Genomic DNA, 22,037 nt, shown 5'->3' on the forward strand with positions numbered 1-22,037 from the left:
ACTAAGGCAGTTTTCCAAAATAAAGTGCACCTCCTTGAGGGCAATAAACATTTCTCCTAGAACACTTCAAGGGGCATCAAGGCAATCCCAGAGGCCACAGGGGCAATTACTGTCTGTGTGAAGAATCAGGCCGACAAAGGACTCCGTTCTTCTTCCGATAAAACTCAGCTTAACACTCATGAATCTAGATTAACTTATGGCAAACACGCCTTCTCATACTCTGCTGCTGAACTTTGGAACACTCTCCCAATTAATGTCCGTAAATCTTATTGTGTTGTTACTTTCTCTTTCCTAAATAGTAGATTAATGATTAATGTTTCCTGCAAGTTTTAGTTTATCCTTTTCTTTGATATGCGCTTAGATCAAGTTTTGGAAAAGCGCATTATAAATACCTTTTATTATTATTATTATTATTATTATTATTATTATTATTATTATTATTATTATTATTATTATTATTATTATTATTATTATTATTATTATTATTATTATTATTATTATTATTAAAGGATCACTGTCAGACAGCACATTGTATCACACAACAAACTCAAACCAAAAACCACAAATAACTGTTGGTCCAACTACGTTTATTATTTTTTACAACATGCTTTGTTCTCAACAACATGTACTTGCAGAAATGTGTCTTTACTTTCTAGTTCAGCACTCAAATAACTTACATTTCAAACAAAAAGTACACTTTTATTTCTAAATAGATATCCCGCTGCCTAACAAAAAAGCAAGGTTACTTCTGAAACATAATACCATAAACTTTAAAATACTAAGAGAAAACAAACACTGACTTGAAACTTACCCTGGTGACAAAGACAATGAATTTGTGACAAAATACAACAACATCATCCTATGCCTGATACTCAACTGTTAATCAACTATTAAAGGCAGTGGACACTATTGGTAGTTACTAAAAAAAAAAAATTTGTAGCAAGAAAACTTTCTTGGAAACAAGCAATGGAGAGCTGTTGATAGTATAAAACATTGTGAGAAAAGGCTCCCTCTGAAGTAACAGAGTTTTCTAGAAAGCAGTAATTTTCCACAAAATTGATTTTGAGACCTCAGAATTACATTTTGAGGTCTGGAATTCAAGCATCTGAAAGCACACAACTCCGAGTGACAAGGGTGTTTTTTCTTTCAGTTATCTCGCAACTTAGACAACCAATTGAGCTCAAATTTTCACACGTTTGTTATTTTATGCCTTATGTTGAGATACACCAAGTGAGAAGACTGGTCTTTGACAATTACCAATAGTGTCCAGTGTCTTTAAGGCCATAAGCGTATTCATCAAAATGTTGCTTCGCACATAAATATCTAGTATATATTACCAGCCAAAAAGCCACATAATTCAACTTGCTGCAACTGGTGTGATGTCCCACAGGCAAATAAATTTATTTTGTACAAGTATTTTCAGCCTAAAAAGCTGCATAAAAAAATAATTAGGCCAAGAATTGTTTTTCTTCTCGCTAACAGTTGAGTATCTCCTTGAATCAGCCTGACTGGTCAAACTGGTGGTTGGGGTCAGGGTTCATCCAAGATGGAACCCCCCCCCCCTCGCCAAATGCTGTTCAGTCCTGCAAATAAATACTACAATTTCCCCCTCTTTTCTGACAATTTTTTCCAAACAAAATAAACATTTTCATACAAACATTTCTTTCTGTTATCAAATATTTTGACAATCCACTTCTGAGAAACCAACAAAACTCCACAACCAACGCCTCCTCCCCAAATAAATAGTTTCTTTCCAATAAACTTAATTGGGGTTTTTTCTTTCTAAAAAAGGAAGATTGGAGTGAGTCACCAAGTGCACATACCATTCAAATAAATAAAATTCCCTATTTAAATTTTCTTTAAAACGTCTTCATTTTAAAACACCGACAACAAAAAACATTGAATATAATGACATTGGTTCGTTGCAACTTTCTGTAGCTTAACTAATTAGCTAACTGTTTAATTACAAGTTAAAAGAACCACTCCCAGTGTATAGAACAGCAATAGCCCGGCATGCTTTATGTACAAAGCTCATCGTCTTAAACCTTGGTTAATCAACTAGTTATCAAAATTAATTTAACAAACTAATACTCTAACTAACAACAGTTAGTTTAGTTTAAAAAATAATCCAATATTACAAAAGAGTTGGGCATTATAATACATTGATAGAGTTCGAGTTAGAGTTCACCAAAATGAAAATGGGGCACCAGTTCGAAAAATAGCAATATTATAAAATCTTGAGACTGATGTTTGCAGTGACAATGGGGTCCAGTTTCTTTGTATTGCCTACCACACAACCATGCTCCTAAAAGAACCCTGCAAAGCAATAACTTCTGTGGGCCGTAAGCTCAGAATTCTGCGTAAAGCATCATCAAGAAATTGGATCCGGGAACTGAATTCATAAAGCCTGTAAGCTTGAAACCTGCTAAGCACAGGAAAATCTTTCTAAGCAAAAAAAACAGGATGTTTACCACGTTGCCACTTGTGCCCCACTAATTGCTTGCTTAGCGAAGAAATTTGTTAAGCAGTATTTTCTGCAAACAGCTTTATGAAATTGGGCCCACATGATATATGTTGAGTTGTTCCTTTTAGAACTACCCAAAATACAAAGAGACAGCTTTTATCGTATCTCGTCACTGCAAATATTAATGTCAGAATTGTTCCACCACCATTCAAAAATTCAAATCCAAAAAGTAGATGAATATAAATATCTCGTTCAGTATACCATGGATTAGGGAACAAGTCTGGTCTCATAAGTAAATCCAAATACCCAGACACACAATACACCTTTAAGGTGGCATCCATCTTTGTCTTGTCCCCTGCCTGCTACAACAATAATGAACACTGATTCTCATCACACTAACAATGGAACCAGACTATTGCACTCCCATGTATTTGAATGGTAGAACAAATCAAGATGAATACACCATGATAAAAGTCAATCAGGTCAAATCTTGTTCCACTTTTGCTTTTCACAAAATGTTTTATATTTCAGTTCACGCTCGTGGTATTTCAAAACTTTATCAGTAAAATGCACCAACACCGACTTTAAAAAACTCAAAATAAAACTTTTTTTCTTGTAAACAACTGTAATATCTTTCATTGTGTTTGTCAGAATTAGAATGTTTTATAAAGGCACATACCATTGTTTTCAAGAATCAACTTTTAAAATGTATTTTTGTTCTGACAAATGGAAAGGAAAAGAGCAGTTACAATGAAAGTTTGAGATGTATGACGTTTGTCAATTCTAAGGAGAAACTTCAGATATACTATCCCACTACCAACAAAGAAAAATAAGTTTCTTTTGGTCAAAAAGTTTCCACCACAGTAATTTTTGTTCTATTAATTTTTTTTTTTTTTTAATATGATTTTATACTTGTTTTCATCAAACTAATCAGTAAATTCAACACATAAGTGTTTTGTAAAAGTTACCTATGAAAGTTAAACAAACATATTCTGGCTGTACATAAGCAGTATAAAAAATAATAAATACAGATCAAATGCACTTACATCTATTTCAACAAGGAATAACTTTAAGGTGAATGAGCTACATTGGTTGATGTGGAAATAATTTTCTTCTTTAATCATATTTACTGATATAGATTTATTTTTTGCAGAAACAATTTTCAATAAAATATTTCCTTTTTTTTTCTTGTCACTATAGTGTTGCTGAAGTAAGACGATGACATCGCAATGTTGTTATGATGTTCGACTACCAGGTCTCATTTTACAAATCTAGTAAATTCTGATGATTGATTGCAAGAGATCTGAAAGGCATTTGTGTTAAGTTGATCATTTCCATAGTAACCAATGTTGCACTTTCCCTCAAAGCTTCACAAGAATACATAATAATCTAATACAATGAAAAATGTGTACAATTCTAATATTATCAATCAAGTTATTTAAAAAATCATACTTATTTATTAATTTTGTAACAAAATTTCTACAAGTTATCAATTTGTTTTGGTTAGGCCAGTAGTTTTAATCAAAAAGCTAAAATGTGGCAAGTTATAAATTGTTAAAAAGCAAAAAATTCACTTTATAAAAAAGTTGATTTCGATTGATCGTTTCTTTGTATGTTCCAATTCAACAAATAATTCTCTTCACATATTTGTTCAACTACAATTTCAAACTAATTATAAAAAGTATAATTACTTTCCATCTAAAAGCATCTTCTTAATTAATTCCTGAATTCCTTTTTTTGTTTGACATTTTTTTTATCACAAACGGGTGAAAACTAGCTTTCTCGATCTAAAAGGAAGCACCAATAATTATTAATAATCAAAGACATGTGAAGAAATTGTGATCGATATTTGGTCAATGGGTCGGTTTACAACGTGATTGTTTTTGTTTATAACTTTGAATTCATTGTTCATCTTAGAATAATCTCAAACACAATCCATGGAAGAGGCGAACGTCACTCAATCGTTAAGTACATTTTTTCTTACAAGCTTGCTAGCTATTATAATACTGGCTTTATTAATTAATGGTATTGTTGCATTGTAATAGGACACACCTGTTGTGAAATACACACCATGACCTTGTAACTCCATAAAGCGAAGAGCCTTATACATACAAGCGACTTGGTCACATTACGCGGCAGTAGTGCAATTTTTCAAGCAGCAGCCACAGAAAGCTTACTCATAAATAGAGAAACTTTCAATACAATTGTTGCATAATCTGGAACTGATTTTACAGAGCTGTTTAAGCACAAAAAGCAACTGAGCACAACAAGATTATTCTTACCAGAAAAAGGTTACCAGCCAAAACACACTGTCACATGCACAATGTATGACTGGTACCCTGCTCATCTTTGCTAAGCAAGAATTTCTGTTAAGCAGCTCAATGAAATTGGGTCCTGCTAGTAACGATCTTCACCTTCACTTTTTTAAATTGTTGAGAAAATTCCTAAAGTTTAGTATTAAAGCTGATAATGTAAATACAGACCTTTTTTCCCTAAGCTTTTCATCAGATTCTCGGAGCGGACCGGTCATTTGAGAAAGTACGCTTCAGCTTAACTCCTTTCTTGATTTCACCAAGAATACCGACACCAACATCGCTATCGTCGCTATCGCTGTCTTCATGCTGCATCGCTGCGGCTTGCTGTAGCAGCTCTCCCGCGCTAGGATAACTCCTCTGGGCATCATGTTGTTTTCGTAACTGGTTAGTCTGCGGAGCCGGAGCGGCGTACTGACCACCATGCTGCAGTTTCTGCTGCAGCTGCTGCTTGACTTGTAGTTGACGCTGCTGGAAGCTCTGTGAAGTATTCTGAGCCGGTGGAGGGGGGTAGGTTTGTTGGGAGGGGGGGCTCGTTGGCTGGTACGAGGCCTGCGATTGGCTGTATTGTGAATAGGTTGGAGACTGTGGTTGGTTGGGATCTTGATACTGCGGTTGATACTGAGGCTGCTGGTAGTCTTGCTGATACTGTTGCTGGTATTGTTGCTGTTGGTGCATTTGCTGTTGATACTGCTGCGTAGGTTGTTGGTACTGCTGCTGCTGCTGCTGCTGCTGCTGTTGCTGCTGCTGTGCATAGTTTTGCTGCTCAAACTGTTTCTGTTGCCTGGGTCCAGTGTCAGGTCCAGGCCGAGGAGTCCTCTGTGCTAGTTTAGCATTCAAGCTGTCCATCAGGCTAATCCTAGCCATATCACCGGACACTCCATCACCGGCTAGTTTCAGACTGTGGCTTCGATTGACTCGCCCCTTGGGCTGCGTCATTGGCTGCTGCGACTCAGAGCTGTAAGGAGCTTGTACTGTACTCTGGCTCCGTACCCTCCCAGGGGTGTGAGGGCGTCGAAACACCCCCGACGGGTCGCAGTGGCCGTCCCCAGTTTCCCCTCGGTTCCCTTGGTTAGGCAGCACCCCTACCTGGGCATCGGGTACTATATTCATACCCGTCAGGGATCCACCGGAGGGCGTGCGCCTGATGGGTGGGGGTGGTTTGCTCTTACGTAGAGATCCACCTGGTGTCGTAGCAGTATTTCTATTCGAAGACTCAACCATTGACGATGAGGGTATACACGCCATGGACATCGGCCGTCTGGTTGGCGATTGGTTAGGGGTCGTCGTGTACATGGATTCAGTCGTGTTTGAATAGCCACTTGTTGACCTGTCCATGTAGTTTTCCATATTGCCATCTGAGAAGAAAATGATCACATACCTTTAATAATCTAACCTGTTAATGATGGTAATGTGAATTCCAATTAATTTACAAATTTGTGGGTTTTGGTCCATTTTTGTTTCCTCATTTTATTACAAATCCAACAGCACAATAACTTAATTTGCTATCAACAGGATATTCAGGAAACAAGAAGAAATGTTCATACTAATATGTGGAGGGAAACCCCCCATTAGATAATTGGGTTCAACTTTTTGACTTGCACAACAGATTCATTCTGTATTACTGTACAGACCCATTGAAGTGTCCAATGATGTAAAATTTCAAATATCCGAGTATATTATATAACAAAATTTTACCCAAATTTAACATAAGGTAGAGACTTGAAATTTTCCCAAAAATCATACGGACTCCGTCTATTGAAAAATGAGTGCCTGACTACACTGAAATTCGCATTGAACCCCCCTCTTTATTGAAACACCTTTAATACCTTGAGATGGTAGCATATCGTCCGACCCTGCGGTACCAGTGGTCGACTGGGAGCTGTATCCACTAGAGTTACTCAATGAACCGTGACTACTCGTATTGCCATCCGTGTCCAAAGAATACATCGCTGACGGCATAGAACTCTGTTGATAAAAAGTACACAAATTAATGTTGTAAATGCTAAATACTAGACAAAGTCCATCCCCATACCTCATTCTTTACCACAAGAGGGTGCTAAGAAAGATGGTTAAACAACGAAAAAACACCTCTTCAAAACATTAACGTGACAAATTTCGAAACGTTTTGGGTTGAACAAAGAAAGTTTGTCTAGATTCAAGTTGAAGTTTTTTCTTTTTCTTTAAAATGAGAAATCGCCCAACATCTCAAATAAAAAATAAAAAAGTTTCTTCATTCCTATTAGTCGAGAGCAACGACCGGGACAGTTGTGCCACATCACGCGATATGCGCGACGCGCACAGCATTCCCTTATAAGGAGTTGTTTACCCGAGGGCCTTACTATTTCATAGCTGGAGGGGTGTTGTGTTGAAAGAAATCATTGACAATTAAAATTTTGGAATTAATTTGCCTTTTTACCAAAATGTGTTGGTGTTTTTTTTTACCGAAAAAGGTATTCGTCGAGGTAAAATTATCAAGAACCAGGCCTCGTTGGGTTTAAACCACTAGTTGAAAACCTCTTCACCACACACTGATTCCCTTATTTAAAGTTTGCAGTTGGTACTTACATGGGTGTGCCTCCGAGCTGGTAGAGTAGCACTACGTTGTCTGTATAGTTCTGCATTTGATAGCTGCTGCTGCTGGCCGCCGGCACAAACAGGACGAGGCACAACTAATGATTCACAAGAAGAAGAAAAAAAGATCCTTTTGTTTGATAAGCAGTTTGCAAACATTTAATACTTATTTCTCAATAATGAATTTTAAATACACTTCACTTTGACAAAACTGAGATATAAGAGTGCAGTTAATAATTAAAATATCGACGCCGGTTGGACTAGCCAATATTAAGACAGTCACAGAAGACAACCATGTATGCATTACACAGACACTGACTTTGTGTATTCATAAATCAATGTAACTGTCATCTACAACTGTCAGTAACACACTTCAATTCAACAAGTCAAATATCCTGGCTTGCATCAGTTACTAGGAGGCCGAAAATTCTTCAGTCTCCTGACAATGACTAGAGGAAGCTAGTTGAAACGTTGAGACCAATTTCACGGACTCTGCAGTAGTACAGTTAATCACGATCCTATAAGCTAAAGTATGTAGTAGTCCCAGTCTATTGTCTATACCATGCGTCACGGTAATAGTTAAAAAGCAGGACAGTTCTTTTCAGAACTGATAAGTCTCCAAAACACCCGAACAATCTACTCCGCGGTAGTAGAATAAAGAGAGACAGTTCTCTAAGATATCAATATAAACCACAAGGGAAACTGACTGGGTAAATTTTGAAATGAGTTTTGGGGTTGAACAAAGAATTGACTAGAGTGGGATTCGAACCAACGACCTCCGGCACGTTAATCCGGAGGTCGTTGGTTCGAATCCCACTCTAGTCAATTCTTTGTTCAACCCCAAAACTCAGTTCTCTAAGACCAAACATTACCTGGCAAGTAGATGCACATGGTGTTACCACAAACCAAATATAAAAAAATAATCATAGTGGCTTCTTATACAGCAACTTATATCCGCCACTCAGTGACGATCAAGGCACTTCAACATTCAGTTGTTTCATGCAAGGTATTGTGGAGCATTGTTTTTAATATCGGGCCATGGTCCCTTCTTTACACCATGAATTGTTCCAGTTTTGTACATGGCCGACTGTGGTTTATGATTTGGTGAGCTATAAAGTGTTATATTTTGAATCCTTGAAAATTTGCTGATATTTGCTCCTTTTACAGATGGGCTCATTGTTCTGATTAGAATCGATAGAAACAGTTACAGGGAAGGTACACGTTTGGTAATTACTCAAAACAAATATTAACTTAAAAACTGACTTGGTAACGAGCATTGGAGAGCTGTTGATAGCATAAAACATTGTGGGAAACGACTAAGTAATGTAGTTTATGAGAAAGAGGTAATTTCTCACTAAAATAATAAAAGACTTCTAGCTAGAAGTCTTTTATTCCTATCTGAAAGCACACAAATTCGTCCAACAAGGGTGTTTTTTCTTTCATCATTTTCTTTCAACTCTGATGACCAATTGAGCTCAAGTTTTCACAGGCTTGTTATGATGGGATACACCAAGTGAGAAGACTGGTCTTTGACAATTACCAAACGTGTACCCTCCTTTTAAATGGCAGTTACGAAAATAAAACACCAATGCCCAACTCTGGCATCCGAACTCACTTTGGTTTGATTGGGGAGTGTTGAAGTCAGGTACATAAGTCATCCCTCCTGCTTTGCTGTCAATGTTCTTCCGTTTCGGAGACGGTTTATCGGCAACAACAGGGGGTGGAGGCCGGTTCACTGAGGCCGTTATAGGCGTGGGTATACTCTTAGGTCGTTGCATCTTTTCCGACTGGCTGAAGTTGAGTAACCAGCTGGGAGGGGGTGGGGCAAAACCTTGCGATGCTTGAGATGGGGGGAGGGTTAACGAGGAGGAGGAAGGGGGCGGAGTTGGAGATGATGGGGTGCTGCACTCACTGGAAGACTGGTGCTCCAGCTCGTAGGGGGCTGACGCACTATGAAGGAGAGACTGCTGGGCACAAACAGAAGTGAACGTATTCATATACAACAAGAAGAAGTTTATAAATGTTCTATATTTAGTCTTTCCTCACTTCTTTACCAGGAGGTTTAAATAAAATTACAAAATAATTGAAACAATTTGTTTTGAAAACTCTTTTGATTGGATGATTTTAACAATGGCATCAATCTGGGCCCAAGTTCATCGCTCTGTAAACCACAAAATTCTGCGCTTGCGATCATCCTTGTCTGCTTACTGTAAATACTTGTATTTGAATTTTGTGGTTCAAATAATAAATCTAAGATTAAAGCCCGGTTCATATTTCCTGTTAATGCGAATTTTGGTGACGAAACAATCGGTACGCGCTACATTTCCAATTGTGACGCAATAAAATTCACATCGCATAAAGCATTTGCAGGAAGTATGAACCAGGCTTTAGTGGTAGAGTGTTCCAGATGGACACCAACTACCGCGTAAGATCCAAACACCAACCTGTGCATTCTCTTCCTGCACAGTCTGTGGCGGGGTACCGGGCTGGTTGGGGAACAGCATATCCTGCGACGTGAAACCAGAGTCTTGTGACGAAACACTGGAGAGTCGGTAGGCACTGTTGGGCTGTGACATGCTGCGGTGGCGAACGTAGTTGGTACCCGGCGAATGGGAATTGGTCGAACTACTCGAACGGGAGTCAGAGCTAGTCATGCTGCTTAAGCTGCACATGCTTGACTTCCGGGAACCAGATGACTGGGAAGGGGAACCAGGTGGGGTCTGTCAACCAGGGAGAAACATAAATAGTTTTAAATACAACTGTAACATGTGGTCTCTGCATGCCTGGAAGATGTTACTGCTTGAAACCCAGGCTTTTTTCAGCATCTTACAAGTAAACTTTAAAGCCCAGCCCGAATGAAATTAACAACGAGTGATCTTTGCTAAAAAAAAACATTTACAACATGCAACTCTTAGTCCTATAGTGTGCAGAAAATAAAGAGGAATCTAAAGAAGAAAAAAACAACATGAACAATAGTTACTTAGTAAAAAATATGTTTTAAAATGTTATATGTACATGTACATATACATGTGCAAGGCATCAAGCACTTTGACAGATTTGACTTTGAAACACTAGGTGGCATCAGACTGACCAGGTAAATTTCCCTTCATTACCAAGAACATTGAATTTACCTGGGAAGGCAGTGTCCATAATGGCGATTTAAGGCTACAGCTACGGCTAGATTACATGCGTCTGCCTATTCCTCAACACTGGCAAACAGGCTGATCTAGCTGTAGCTGTTGCCGAAGTCGCAGTCTTCAGAGCCGCAAAAGTCAGCTGCCACCTAGTGTCCTAACAGTCCCCAAATTTTCAGAGTCTCTTTGTGTTTCTTTACCTGATACTGCCATTTGAGATCTTGACCTTTGACGTCTAAGATGACCTGCTCGCTGGATTGAGGTAAGACGTAGGGATCCTTGCCTTGCTCTGCTAGCTCCCCCATGACTGCCTCGAGCCTTGTGACTTCAGACAACATGGAGATCTCTTCATCCTGTACAGACATCAATATGCAACAAGTTATGAATAAATGTATGAACAGATCATGAATGAGCATGACTGCCTCAAGCCTTGTGACTTCAGACAACATGGAGATCTCTTCATCCTGTACAGACATCAATATGCAACAAGTTATGAATAAATGTATGAACAGATCATGAATGAGCATGACTGCCTCAAGCCTTGTGACTTCAGACAACATGGAGATCTCTTCATCCTGTACAGACATCAATATGCAACAAGTTATGAATATGTATGAACAGATTTTGAATAACAATGACTGCCTCAGACAACATAGAGACCTCTTCATCCTGTACAGACATCATCAATATGCAACAAGTTATGAATATGTATGAACAGATTTTGAATAACAATGACTGCCTCAGACAACATAGAGACCTCTTCATCCTGTACAGACATCATCAATATGCAACAAGTTATGAATATGTACATATGAACAGATCATGAATAACCATGACTGCATCAAGCCTTGTGACCTCGAACATAGAGACCTCTTCATCCTGACACAGACATCATCAATATGCAACAAAATATGAATATAAATGAGAAGATCATGAATAACCATGATAACTGAAGAGTACATCATCCAAAAATTCTTTGGCTGATGAATGTGAGATTATGTCAGGACCCTGTCAAAAATTAATTTGGAGTTTATAATTAACTATGACTATCATTAGAAATTTTCACACGCAACACCTAAAATAATTTAAAGCTTACATGTAAAAGTTTCTCAAATCTATAAAAGTAGCTGTTTTAAAATTTTCTGGTAAAATCACCAGATATGAGAGTCACAATAAATGTGACACAAGTTGTACATGTAACAACCTGATTTTCGGAATGATTTCACAACATGATACATGAATACCAATATTTGTTGGTACCAGTAACACATCAATTCCAAAAAGACCTGGACCCAATTTCATAAAGCTGTTGAGCAAAATATTCTGCTAAGCAAATTTCTTTGCTAAGCAAGAAATGAGTTGGGTACCAGTTGCAGCAATGGTAACTGTATGGTATTCTGCCTGATACGGAGAGCCTTCTTTTGCAAAGCTTGTTTTGTTTGTGCTAAGACGACAATTTTTGTGCCTAAAATGCTGAATGAAATTGGGCCCTGCACAAAAAAAAATTCTGATACTTCTGGACGATGTAATGTAAGCCAAAGTGAAGTTAAATTCCAGGCACAACAGGTGTATTTTTTTTCTTAATTGGCTCAGATAAGATCTTACCACGACAGGTTTGAAGCAGGTAATGAGCGTACAGAATCGACTTCTCTCTTCGATCATTCCTCCTCGGACTGCGTTCTTCTCGGCTTCCTCTAGGAGTAGATACATGTCAGTCACGTCTTGCATTGCGCTGTCTAATCTATACTGGATATCAGCTTTACCTGCCATTAAAAATAAAACATTGGTCTTTAATAAGCAAGATGGGAGTCTGGGTACTAGACACTAGATACATGTTAGTCACATCGTGCATTGCACTGTATAATCTATACTGGATATCAGCTTAATACCTGCCCTTAAAAACAACCATTGGTCTTTAACAAGCAAGGAGGGAGTCTAGATACTAGACCCATAACAAGTCGTGAAACTAAGAAAATTTGCTGGTTGCCCGCAAGTGAGTTTGGTTGCCCAAATACAGTTTACGCATTTCAACAAAAAAAAAGATTTATAATCAATGAAAGCTCACAAACGACTTAAAACCAGAATAGAAAAAACAAGATACATGGACATAATGGATGTGGTGCAGTGACAAATTTTATAAACATTTTCACACAGACAATGAATTTCCACAAAAAGGATAAAAAAATAAAATGACAATACAACAATTAACAAAAGTCCCATAAAGAAAACCCAGCCTCAGAAATCGAACTACTGTTACAGATCACAAGTTAAGACAGTGCTTTACAATTTTAACAAACTGTACAAAAATTTTGTCACTTATTTTTCTTACAAGTTTTAAAATTCTTCAAGTATTCTAAAATAAACAGCTAGGAATTCCTGTAATGGGAGACTTTTGGACGGTCTCTTTTTCACAGTTCTCGCCATGCAAGTAGTGCGTGTGCTCAGACCTACATGTACATGTACGCGCACAATACTGAGTATGTGCACGCACACTTAAAAAGGACCATTATGTCTGCTACCCCATTGTCTAAAAGTCCTCCATTAGTGATGCAAGATGCACACATCAAGCAGAGCAGTCGCCATATTCAACAAGTAAACAAATTACAAGACACATATTTGTTTGATTGATACAAAAAAATCTGATCTACATAATGAAGAGGTTAAGAAAGTGAAATTCATTTGACATCTCAACGGCAACACAAACACTTGCAACAGCAAAAACCATTTAAAGGAGCACGTTGCGTTGGATCGGTCGAGTTAGTCTTTAAAAAGCGTTTGTAACCGTTTGTTATAAAATGCATCTGGGTAGAAAGATGTTGTAAAAGTAGAATACAATGATCCACATAAACATGCCTCAAAATTGCACGGTTTTCCTTTTACCTTGTTGGCTAACACGGTCGGCCTTTTATGGGAGTCAATTTTTTAACTTTGTGTTTAGTTCGCAAACCAAAAGGAAAACCACGCAATTTTGAGGCAAATTTGTGTGGATCATTGTATTCTACTTTTAAAACATCTTTCTATGACCATGCATTTTATAACAAACGGTTACAAATGCTTTTTATAGACCAACTCGTCCGATCCAAGGCAACGCGTTCCTTTAACACCACAAACAAGAAGAAAGGCATTCAAACATCAAACAGAGAAACAATCAAACATAGTCCGGAAATCAACGTGTCCATCATGGGTAGTGCATATATTGTAAAAACAAAAGAACAGCGCAAGCAATGTAAAATTTATCTGTAAACCAAATTTGCATTACTTTGACTGTATTTTCATGTATAAGGATTGTGCACTCAGGCCTGTATGCTTCGTTTTTGAGAGGGCAAGGGCACCAAGGCATATTTTCTCCTTGGCAAAGAGCACCCTATGACCTGTATGCGAAAATTGTAAATTTCTACTAAGCATTTCAAGGGCACCAAAGGCAATGACCAGTTGCCTCCGTGAAGAATAAGGCCCGCGTTTTGCACAGCGCATGACGGACACACGGATTTCCGACTTTACTCCGAAAATCAAAAGACAACAAAAATGAATTTTGAAGAACATACTCAGTTTCTCATTGTGATGTCTTATGGACATATCTTCCTTGCCTAGGACAGGCGGTTAGTAGGGCAGGAGTAAACAAAAATTATAAAAATTCACAAACAACACATGTTAATAGAAACACACAGTAAAATACTGTTTATTATTTATAACGACAAAACTTAAAGGCAGTGGACACTATTGGTAATTACTCAAAATAGATATTACAGAAACCCTTATGTACTTGGTGATGAGTAATGGGGAGAGGATGATAGCATAAAACATTGTGAGAAACGGCTCCCTCTTAAGTAACGTAGTTTTCAAGAAAGAATTAATTTTCCACGAGTTTGATTTTGAGACCTCAGATTTAAAACTTGAGGGCTCAAAATCAAGCATCTGGACGCACACAACTTCGTGTGGCAAGGGTGTTTTTTTCTTTCATAGTTATCTCACGACTTTGACGACCAATTGACCTGAAATTTTCACAGGTTGGTTATTTTATGCATACGTTGAGGTACACCAAGTGAGAAGACTGGTCTTTGACAATTACCAATAGTGTCCAGTGTCTTTAAATAAAGGCATGGGTATCATATGGTTGTTGTCAAAGACTCACTTGGTCTGTATCCCAACATGTGTGCATAAAACAACAAATGTTTTTTTTTCCAAGTGAGGTTTTACATGTATGGTGTATAATTTTTGGAGTAGCTACAATAACAAGCATGAACCTAAGGTATGCCATCCATTAAATCAGTGTTAAAAGGTAATTAGCGCATCAAGTTGTATGTATGTAAGGAACAGGGAGCTTGGTGTTTATATCCCCTTGTGGGAGTTTGCCGAGTTCCCTTCATGGGAAGATCATCTAAACAAACAAACAGCAGAAGTGTACACAAAACAGAGCTGCCAACATTTGCATCTTGAAATCAGGGAGATTTTAACTTTACAACAATCAAGGAGACATCTGGAATACATTTAACATAACAGGGACAGAGTTTCCATAATCAGTGATATTTCCCACATTTGTTCATCAAAACATGGGAAGATTTATTTATTTTCAGGGAACTTTTTGCAGAGTGGGGGGAGCATTGGTAGCTCTCGCATAATATGATGGAAAGTCGACAGTAAAAGCAGTGTTCATGGGGAAAGTCAGAACAGGAAATGTTTGGAAGTTGAAAGAGCAGAATGTCAAGAATGACTGATGTCATCTCTTGATGATCGGACACCTTATAGAGTAACCTGTCTATATAAAATGTCAGACAGATAAGTTTATTTTACTCGACATAATTTGTTGTTGAATTTGCATAGGCAACTATTGAGGGCAAGGCATTGAGGGAATGACAATTACATGAAACAAGGTGTGGTCTTTTTCTTCTTGCAACTTCGATGACCAATTGAGCCAAAGTTTCACAGGTTTGTTACTTTATGCAGATTTTGGGATACAGATGTTTTGTATGTTTTGTACATGTACACCCAGTGATGATACTGGCCTTTGACAAATAACCGAAAGCTATAACCTGCCTTTATTAAAGCTGCTTGGGTTTTGCGTGAAGCTAATAAATTCAGTCTGATTTTTATTCATACAGACTGATGACAACTGATGCGTGCCATTTGACATTATGCCCAGAACATTGCACATTATGCATCCGTATAACTGCACAGTCTATGCCGCCACTAACAAAAACAAGATGGCTACGTTTGAATATTCGTGAGACGCTAACCAACACTGCGCAAAGTACGCAACAGGGTTTTATGTCTCAACCACAATACAAAATAAAAATCTTTACATTGATCTGTAAGAACCCTCTTGGGTACGGTTTGCATTGGGTGGCGGCTCAACAGAATGTGGAACGTCACATTACCACATGCCCCGAAGCTCCCATTGTGCAGCTCCCCAAGAAACCACATTTCACACAATCATTTATTTCCATGGCATCCAGAGGTCATCATGGTCAAATACATTCCCATTCAGTGCTTTTCTTTTCAAATTCTAATGGTGGACTACTTGTCAATTTAAAGCATCTAGTTCTTGTCAAATATCCTAAACAGATTGCAGGAATGTGTGTTATTTTTCAGTGTAGATCTTTCAAGAAATTTACTGTGCATTCAGCTTCGTGTGTTCATTATTTTTGTGTTAGAGACAAACTAACTTTTGTTGAAGTTTGCTAAGTTTATTTTTTTTAAGCAAAAATAATTAATGGCTTGACGTTTTAACACAAGTTCCCAACTTGTGCCTTTGGCTTTCTATTATCTTTGACCATGACCATCTTTATACCAAGTCAGTTACATGTATGTGCAAATCTGTTAATGTTACTATTTTCAATCCATGTTTCTATGTGCGCACACTTTAAAATGTACCTTTAAAAAACGGGGAGGGGACATTTTGTTTGAAAAAATACCTTTTCTGGCTTTCTTCTGTAGTCTCATTGTATCTGATGATTTCTTCTTGATTTCCTGTCTGGCTTTCTTGTAATCTGTCCGAGGAAACAAACATTATAAACATCAAACACTGAAGCATCAGCTGCAAAAGACACATTTTTATCATAATGATCCACATCAAGGCATGAGCCAACCATACAATTGGTCATGTTAACTGATTATCAATTGATTTGTAAATTGATTGCAACATGTGTTTATCTTCACAGCATTGTTGTCAATCTCCCCACAATTACCGCACTGAAAGCATCTAGGAAACCTTCTGATACACCACATCATTTGTTGCTGTAAATTCACCCTATAGCACATGTGCAAATCACGTTTCCAATTCAAGTGTGCTGGTTGCTACTTCATTTCTGTAAGATCAAGCAGGTCTGGAATTAAAGGATTTGGGTACTTTTTATAACACAAAACACAATGTCCACAGATTTACATAAAACTTACACTGCTTGAAGATAATGATAGTAGAAATTGCCGACCTTAAAACATCAGTTGCTGAGGTGCTTTAGTTTTTTAGAAATGAGAAAAACAATGTCATGAAAATCTGTTTTTACATGCAAAAAATTTTTTCGTCTCATGATCACTGAGACGATTTTTTTTTTTTTTGACGTTTGTTTTACTCATTTCTCAAAAACTACAGCACCTCAGCAGATAATATTTTCAGGGAAGCTTTCTACCATCATTATCTTCAAACTGTGTAAATTTAGTGTAAATCTGTGGACATTGTGTATCTTGCCCTACAAAGAGTACATAGACCCTTTAACACTGAGACCATGGCCTCCATTGCCCTGGTCTTGGCCTTAGTGCCTCTTTACTTGTGCCCATAGATTTTTAGATTTTGCGTTGGAAGTGCCCTTTGTAAAATGAGAATAGCATTGTCACTCTCAAACATAACATTCCAGGCAGTTTCTGAGTTAACGGCAAATGAGCGACCTCAACATTCGTATCGTCACATTAAAGGGGCGCCAAGGCAAGAAAAAGAGGGCCTCTCAGCAGTTTCCTCCATCACCTCAGTTTAGTATCAGGCCTGCAGTGAGTGTATGCTTAAAAACAGGGAAAAGAGCTCAAACAAAATGTGTGTACTGTTCATTAAAAATTAAATTTTGATCACACAGAAAGGAACAATGGCATAAACTTGCAATATGCATGATAACATCATAGACAATGCGGTCGTTCTGGCAACGTCTTGAATACTGTCAGCGAAAACCCACACATAAATTTTGTTTTAAAAAGAAATGTACGGACACTACTCAAGTTTGTATAACACTAATGGCCATCGAGGGAGCTTGGATCCTACGCCAGGCCCGAGGTTGATGCAAGAAGTTAGCGCAACTTGCTCTCCCTCTCAGCTAAGATTTCACAGATATTTATTTACCGTTATATTCAAGATTGATGTATTCAGAAGGATCGTACAGAGGTCCCTCAAGGGTTTTGTGATACCGATCCACGGATACAAATCTGACAGATACTGTGGCTTTTTTCGTCTCTAATTCAGAATATTCTCTTCAGAAAATTATCGGCACATACATGTAAAACCCCGCAAGACCTACTTGTACAAACTCTTACACATATTTTGTCGATGTAAAATGTTTTGTCCATTAAAAAAGCTGGTGTAGTTTACTTACTGAGTTTGGAAACTTTAGTCATTTGAGATGGGCAAAGCCATTACCTCAGAGGTACATGTAAGAAAAACACTGCCAATGTCTGGTTCCCTGTGTGCAACAGCCATTAATAGAATTGTGTTGAGTTACCAAAAGGGGACTAGACTGTGTTGCATTTGAGCCTCAGTTTGGTCACACTGTTCTTTTAAAGTAACAATCGGACGATTTGGTCTATAAAAGCGTTGTTATAAAATGCATTATGTTAAAAAGATGTTTTAAGTAGAATACAATGATCCACACAAATTTGCCTCAAAATTGCGTGGTTTTCCATTTGCTTTGTGAACTAACACGGTCAGCCATTTATGGGAGTCAAAAATTTGACTCCCATAAATGACCGATCGTGTTAGTCAACGAGGTAAAAGGAAAACTGTGCAATTTTGAGGCACTTTTATGTGAATCATTGTATTCTACTTTTACAACATCTTTCTACCCATGCATTTTATATTTAAAAAATGGTTACAAACACTTTTCAAAGACCAACTCGACTGATCCAAGGCAACGTGTTCTTTTAATGAGCAAAAAACAAGGTGGAGGATCTTTAGCTAGTAACTGAAACTATTGTCTCGCAGAGGGTGCCCGACCCCCCAATAAGACACTGAAGACAAATTAGCATGATTGAAACCTGAGATAATATAATTTTAAAAACACAAATTTACCTAAAAACATGTACATGTATGTACGTTGCTTCGCCAAAAGATGTGTGCTTGAGACCAGTACCCTGCTTAATTTTGCTTAGCAAACTTACTACCATATGTGTTAAGAAAGCCTTTTAGCTTCACAGCAAATTGGAGACTGTGGTTTTACTTAGCTAAAAACTATTAATGCACCGCAAACTTGTATGTCTTGAAACTGTTAGAAATTGTCTACCGCTAAAATATTTAAAAACCTTTACAGCACGAACAAAATGCTAAGATTGTAAGAACTTGAGATTTACGTACGCTTAGCAATACAGGTTACCAGCCAAAATGCAATGCCGTGTGAATAGTTTCAGACTGGTTCTGTTATTTCTTGCTCAGCGGAGAACTATCTTGAGCAATATTTCCGAGTCCTGCCCCTTTAAAATGAAAAAGGGCAGGACATGTTACGAAGCCTCCATCCATGCTCACAAGTTTCTTTATGTAAAACTTTTCCGTAAGTAAACACACATTACTCAAAGATGTGTACACGAGATGAGTTTCTTACTCCCTTCGCATCCCATGGCCTCATACATTAATCCTTAGACTGATTAATGTGATAAGGGGTGTGAATATTCCAGACTTTGCCCAGAGGGTAACAGAATTTCATAAGGAGACATCAGCGATGTGCATTTCTAATCTTTTTTTCTTTTTTCGCTTTCTTGGAGATGGAGGATGAAGATATCGAGTTTCCAGGATGGGGAGAAATTGAGGCCCTTCGAGGGGTACAAGAGGAATAACTGATCAAAAATGTCAGATATATTTTGATAATGTTGTTGTTACAGTATACCTACATGTGTGTAATAAGCAGAAGGCCCTCTGGAGGGGCATATTCCATGATGACTTACGCTGACCTCGAAATCAGAAATACATTTTTGTTTTTTGTTTTTTTATCATATCAAGGTATTTATTAGATGTTTTGGAGTGGCCTGTCAAAATTTTGGTTTAGTCCAGAGTCAAAACAATTTTTTGTTTTAATAAATAAAGTAAACAGAATGTTTAATTCTGAATCGCCCCCTTGTAATGGAATTTCCAATAGGGTTCATTTCAGGTTCGTTTTACATAAATTTCCAGAATTCCAACTGGAACAGAATGTCATTGAACTCAATTAAATAATGAAAACTTGACAGCAGTCATCTACATTGTCCCCCCCCCAAAAAAAAAATTACATTTTAATCATATTTAACAAATTGAACTTTAGGTATAATTAGAGAATCCTTTTCTCAAAACTGTGCATGTGTGAAAGGATGCATTATACTAAGACTAACTGCATGCCGGTAATAAGAGTAACCACCATTAGTCCGCATGGTGAGTGATGAATTACCTTTTGCATGCTCCTTGTCAAGTTGCGTAGTGATCTTCTTCCATTCTTCCATTCGTTCTTGTAGAGGAGTCACCAAGCACTCCATGATGGCACTGCGCATAAGAGAGACACATGTAGAAGGACCCAAGAATGAAACTCAATAACTTCACTTTTCACAATGTACAATGTACAATGTATTAATAAATATGTTTGCTCAACCTAAATGTCTTTTTAACAGCTGTCCGGACAGTGACATAGTAGTCAGAACAGCTATATACTGTTTTTGTTTTGATTTTTTTGCAGGCAGTGTGCCGTATCTTTCGTTTTGCTTCTAATGAAATACTGAGCACAGGAGTGCGTTTTGGCGACCCCAACCAAAAACTGTTTCGGTTGTTGGTCGTCGGTTCTGCTGTTCAGACTGAACGATAATCCGAGTTGTGAGCTCGGTTACCGTTTTGGTTATGACGTCAGAAACAGTTTTTGGTTGGGGTCGCCAAAACGCACTCAAGATCGGCAATATTTCTTTTAATATTATATTATTTATTATTTAATTTATTATAAAAACTGGTTTTTATGGTTGGATGGTATGGTACTTTTGTGGAGATTTAGTCAATTGCAATGAAGTTACTTACTGACGAGACATGATGTGGCTACAAGTGCGAATTTCACCGTGTGCACTAAAAGATGGCAACATACATGAAATATACACCCAAATGTGTAGAAAAATATTTGTTCTGAAGTTTGTGGATAACAAATAGTTGCACTTTAAAAAAGAGTCAGCTCTGTGAATTAATCTTTGTGATTCACAACAAATAGACTCATTTTTATAAGACCTGGGAGACCAAGGGAAAACTAACACAAAGTGTGAGACCCAGCGACCATGGCTGCAAACTTGGAACATTGTAGACCAGACACCACATTAAGTGCACATCGATGCATTTCCTCACACTTGCTATTTTCTGCAGGTACCACAATTATATTTCTAGCGGGTTTCGTGACTCATGATTCAAACTGTGAGTGTACACACAATCGATGAGCGCGGTGACTAGACTTGGGAGGTTGACCTCTGACATCTATCTTGAGTCAACATTGGTAGTCACTGGAGTGGGAGACCAAACCCTGTAGTTTTTTATTGTTGGCGCATGAGTTAAGCTCGCTCTACTTTTATGGAAATCTATACACCCTTCAAGGTTGATGGCATATATTGGTCTAGATTCATTTGTCTTTATGACGATTCTGGAATAATATTTTCCACATGTGGTTAACAATATCCGGTGGGGGGGGGGGGGGCTTATGTCATGCAGTGTTAAGGTAACTGTATCCCTTAATAGACACGCACATTTGTAATTGGATAGAGGGGGAAAACTGAAAAATGGAAACGGTCATAAAACATTTATAACTATTGCACAATACATTTAGCGATCACAGGTTCAAATCTCATTTGAGACAATTTTTCTTTAAATCAAAAGAATTCAGGTAAAAACTGTCACTGAATTTGTAAGTAATCTGTACTCTATAGACTGTATTTTTGCTGGTAGCCATTTCCGCTTAAGCTTGGCGTGTCATGGCCAAGTAGCTGGCACACTGGACTTGAGCTCTGAACTGTGTTTCTGATCAGCACTAGAGTGTGGGTTCCAGTCCCAGTCTTAATACTTGTGTCCTTAAAGACACTGGACACCTTTGGTAATTGTCAACTTTAACCAGTTTTCTCACTTGGTGTATCTCAACATAATGTACAAAATAACAAACCTGTGAAAAGTTGAGCTCGATTGGTCGTCAAAGTTGCGAGATGATAATAAAAGAAAACACATCCTCGTCACACGAAGTTGTGGCTTTAAGATGCTTGATTTCGGGACTTCAAAATCTAATTATGAGGTCTCGAAATCAAATTCATGGAAATTATTTCTTTCTCAAAAACTTTGTTACTTCAAAAGGAACCATTTCTCACATAGTTTTATTCCATCAA

The 22,037-nt window shown here is 37.8% G+C and overlaps 1 protein-coding gene across 1 annotated transcript in view; it reads right to left on the minus strand.

Annotated features, from left to right (window-relative positions):
* Positions 1 to 566: 566 nt before the first annotated feature.
* LOC139934698 (uncharacterized) overlaps positions 567 to 22,037 on the minus strand; it is a 63,770-nt gene continuing 42,299 nt past the window's right edge. Inside the window, exons 5-13 of the mRNA XM_071929063.1 lie at positions 20,093 to 20,184; positions 16,397 to 16,471; positions 12,090 to 12,247; positions 10,685 to 10,837; positions 9,795 to 10,070; positions 8,966 to 9,314; positions 7,345 to 7,448; positions 6,606 to 6,744; positions 567 to 6,134 (exon numbers count right to left, since the gene is read on the minus strand). Of these exons, the coding sequence (XP_071785164.1) occupies positions 4,969 to 6,134; positions 6,606 to 6,744; positions 7,345 to 7,448; positions 8,966 to 9,314; positions 9,795 to 10,070; positions 10,685 to 10,837; positions 12,090 to 12,247; positions 16,397 to 16,471; positions 20,093 to 20,184 (2,512 nt within the window). The 3' untranslated portion in view covers positions 567 to 4,968. The remainder of the gene's footprint in view (positions 6,135 to 6,605; positions 6,745 to 7,344; positions 7,449 to 8,965; positions 9,315 to 9,794; positions 10,071 to 10,684; positions 10,838 to 12,089; positions 12,248 to 16,396; positions 16,472 to 20,092; positions 20,185 to 22,037) is intronic.

This window comes from Asterias amurensis, chromosome 3, assembly GCF_032118995.1.
Source record: "Asterias amurensis chromosome 3, ASM3211899v1".
Lineage (NCBI taxonomy): Eukaryota > Metazoa > Echinodermata > Asteroidea > Forcipulatida > Asteriidae > Asterias > Asterias amurensis.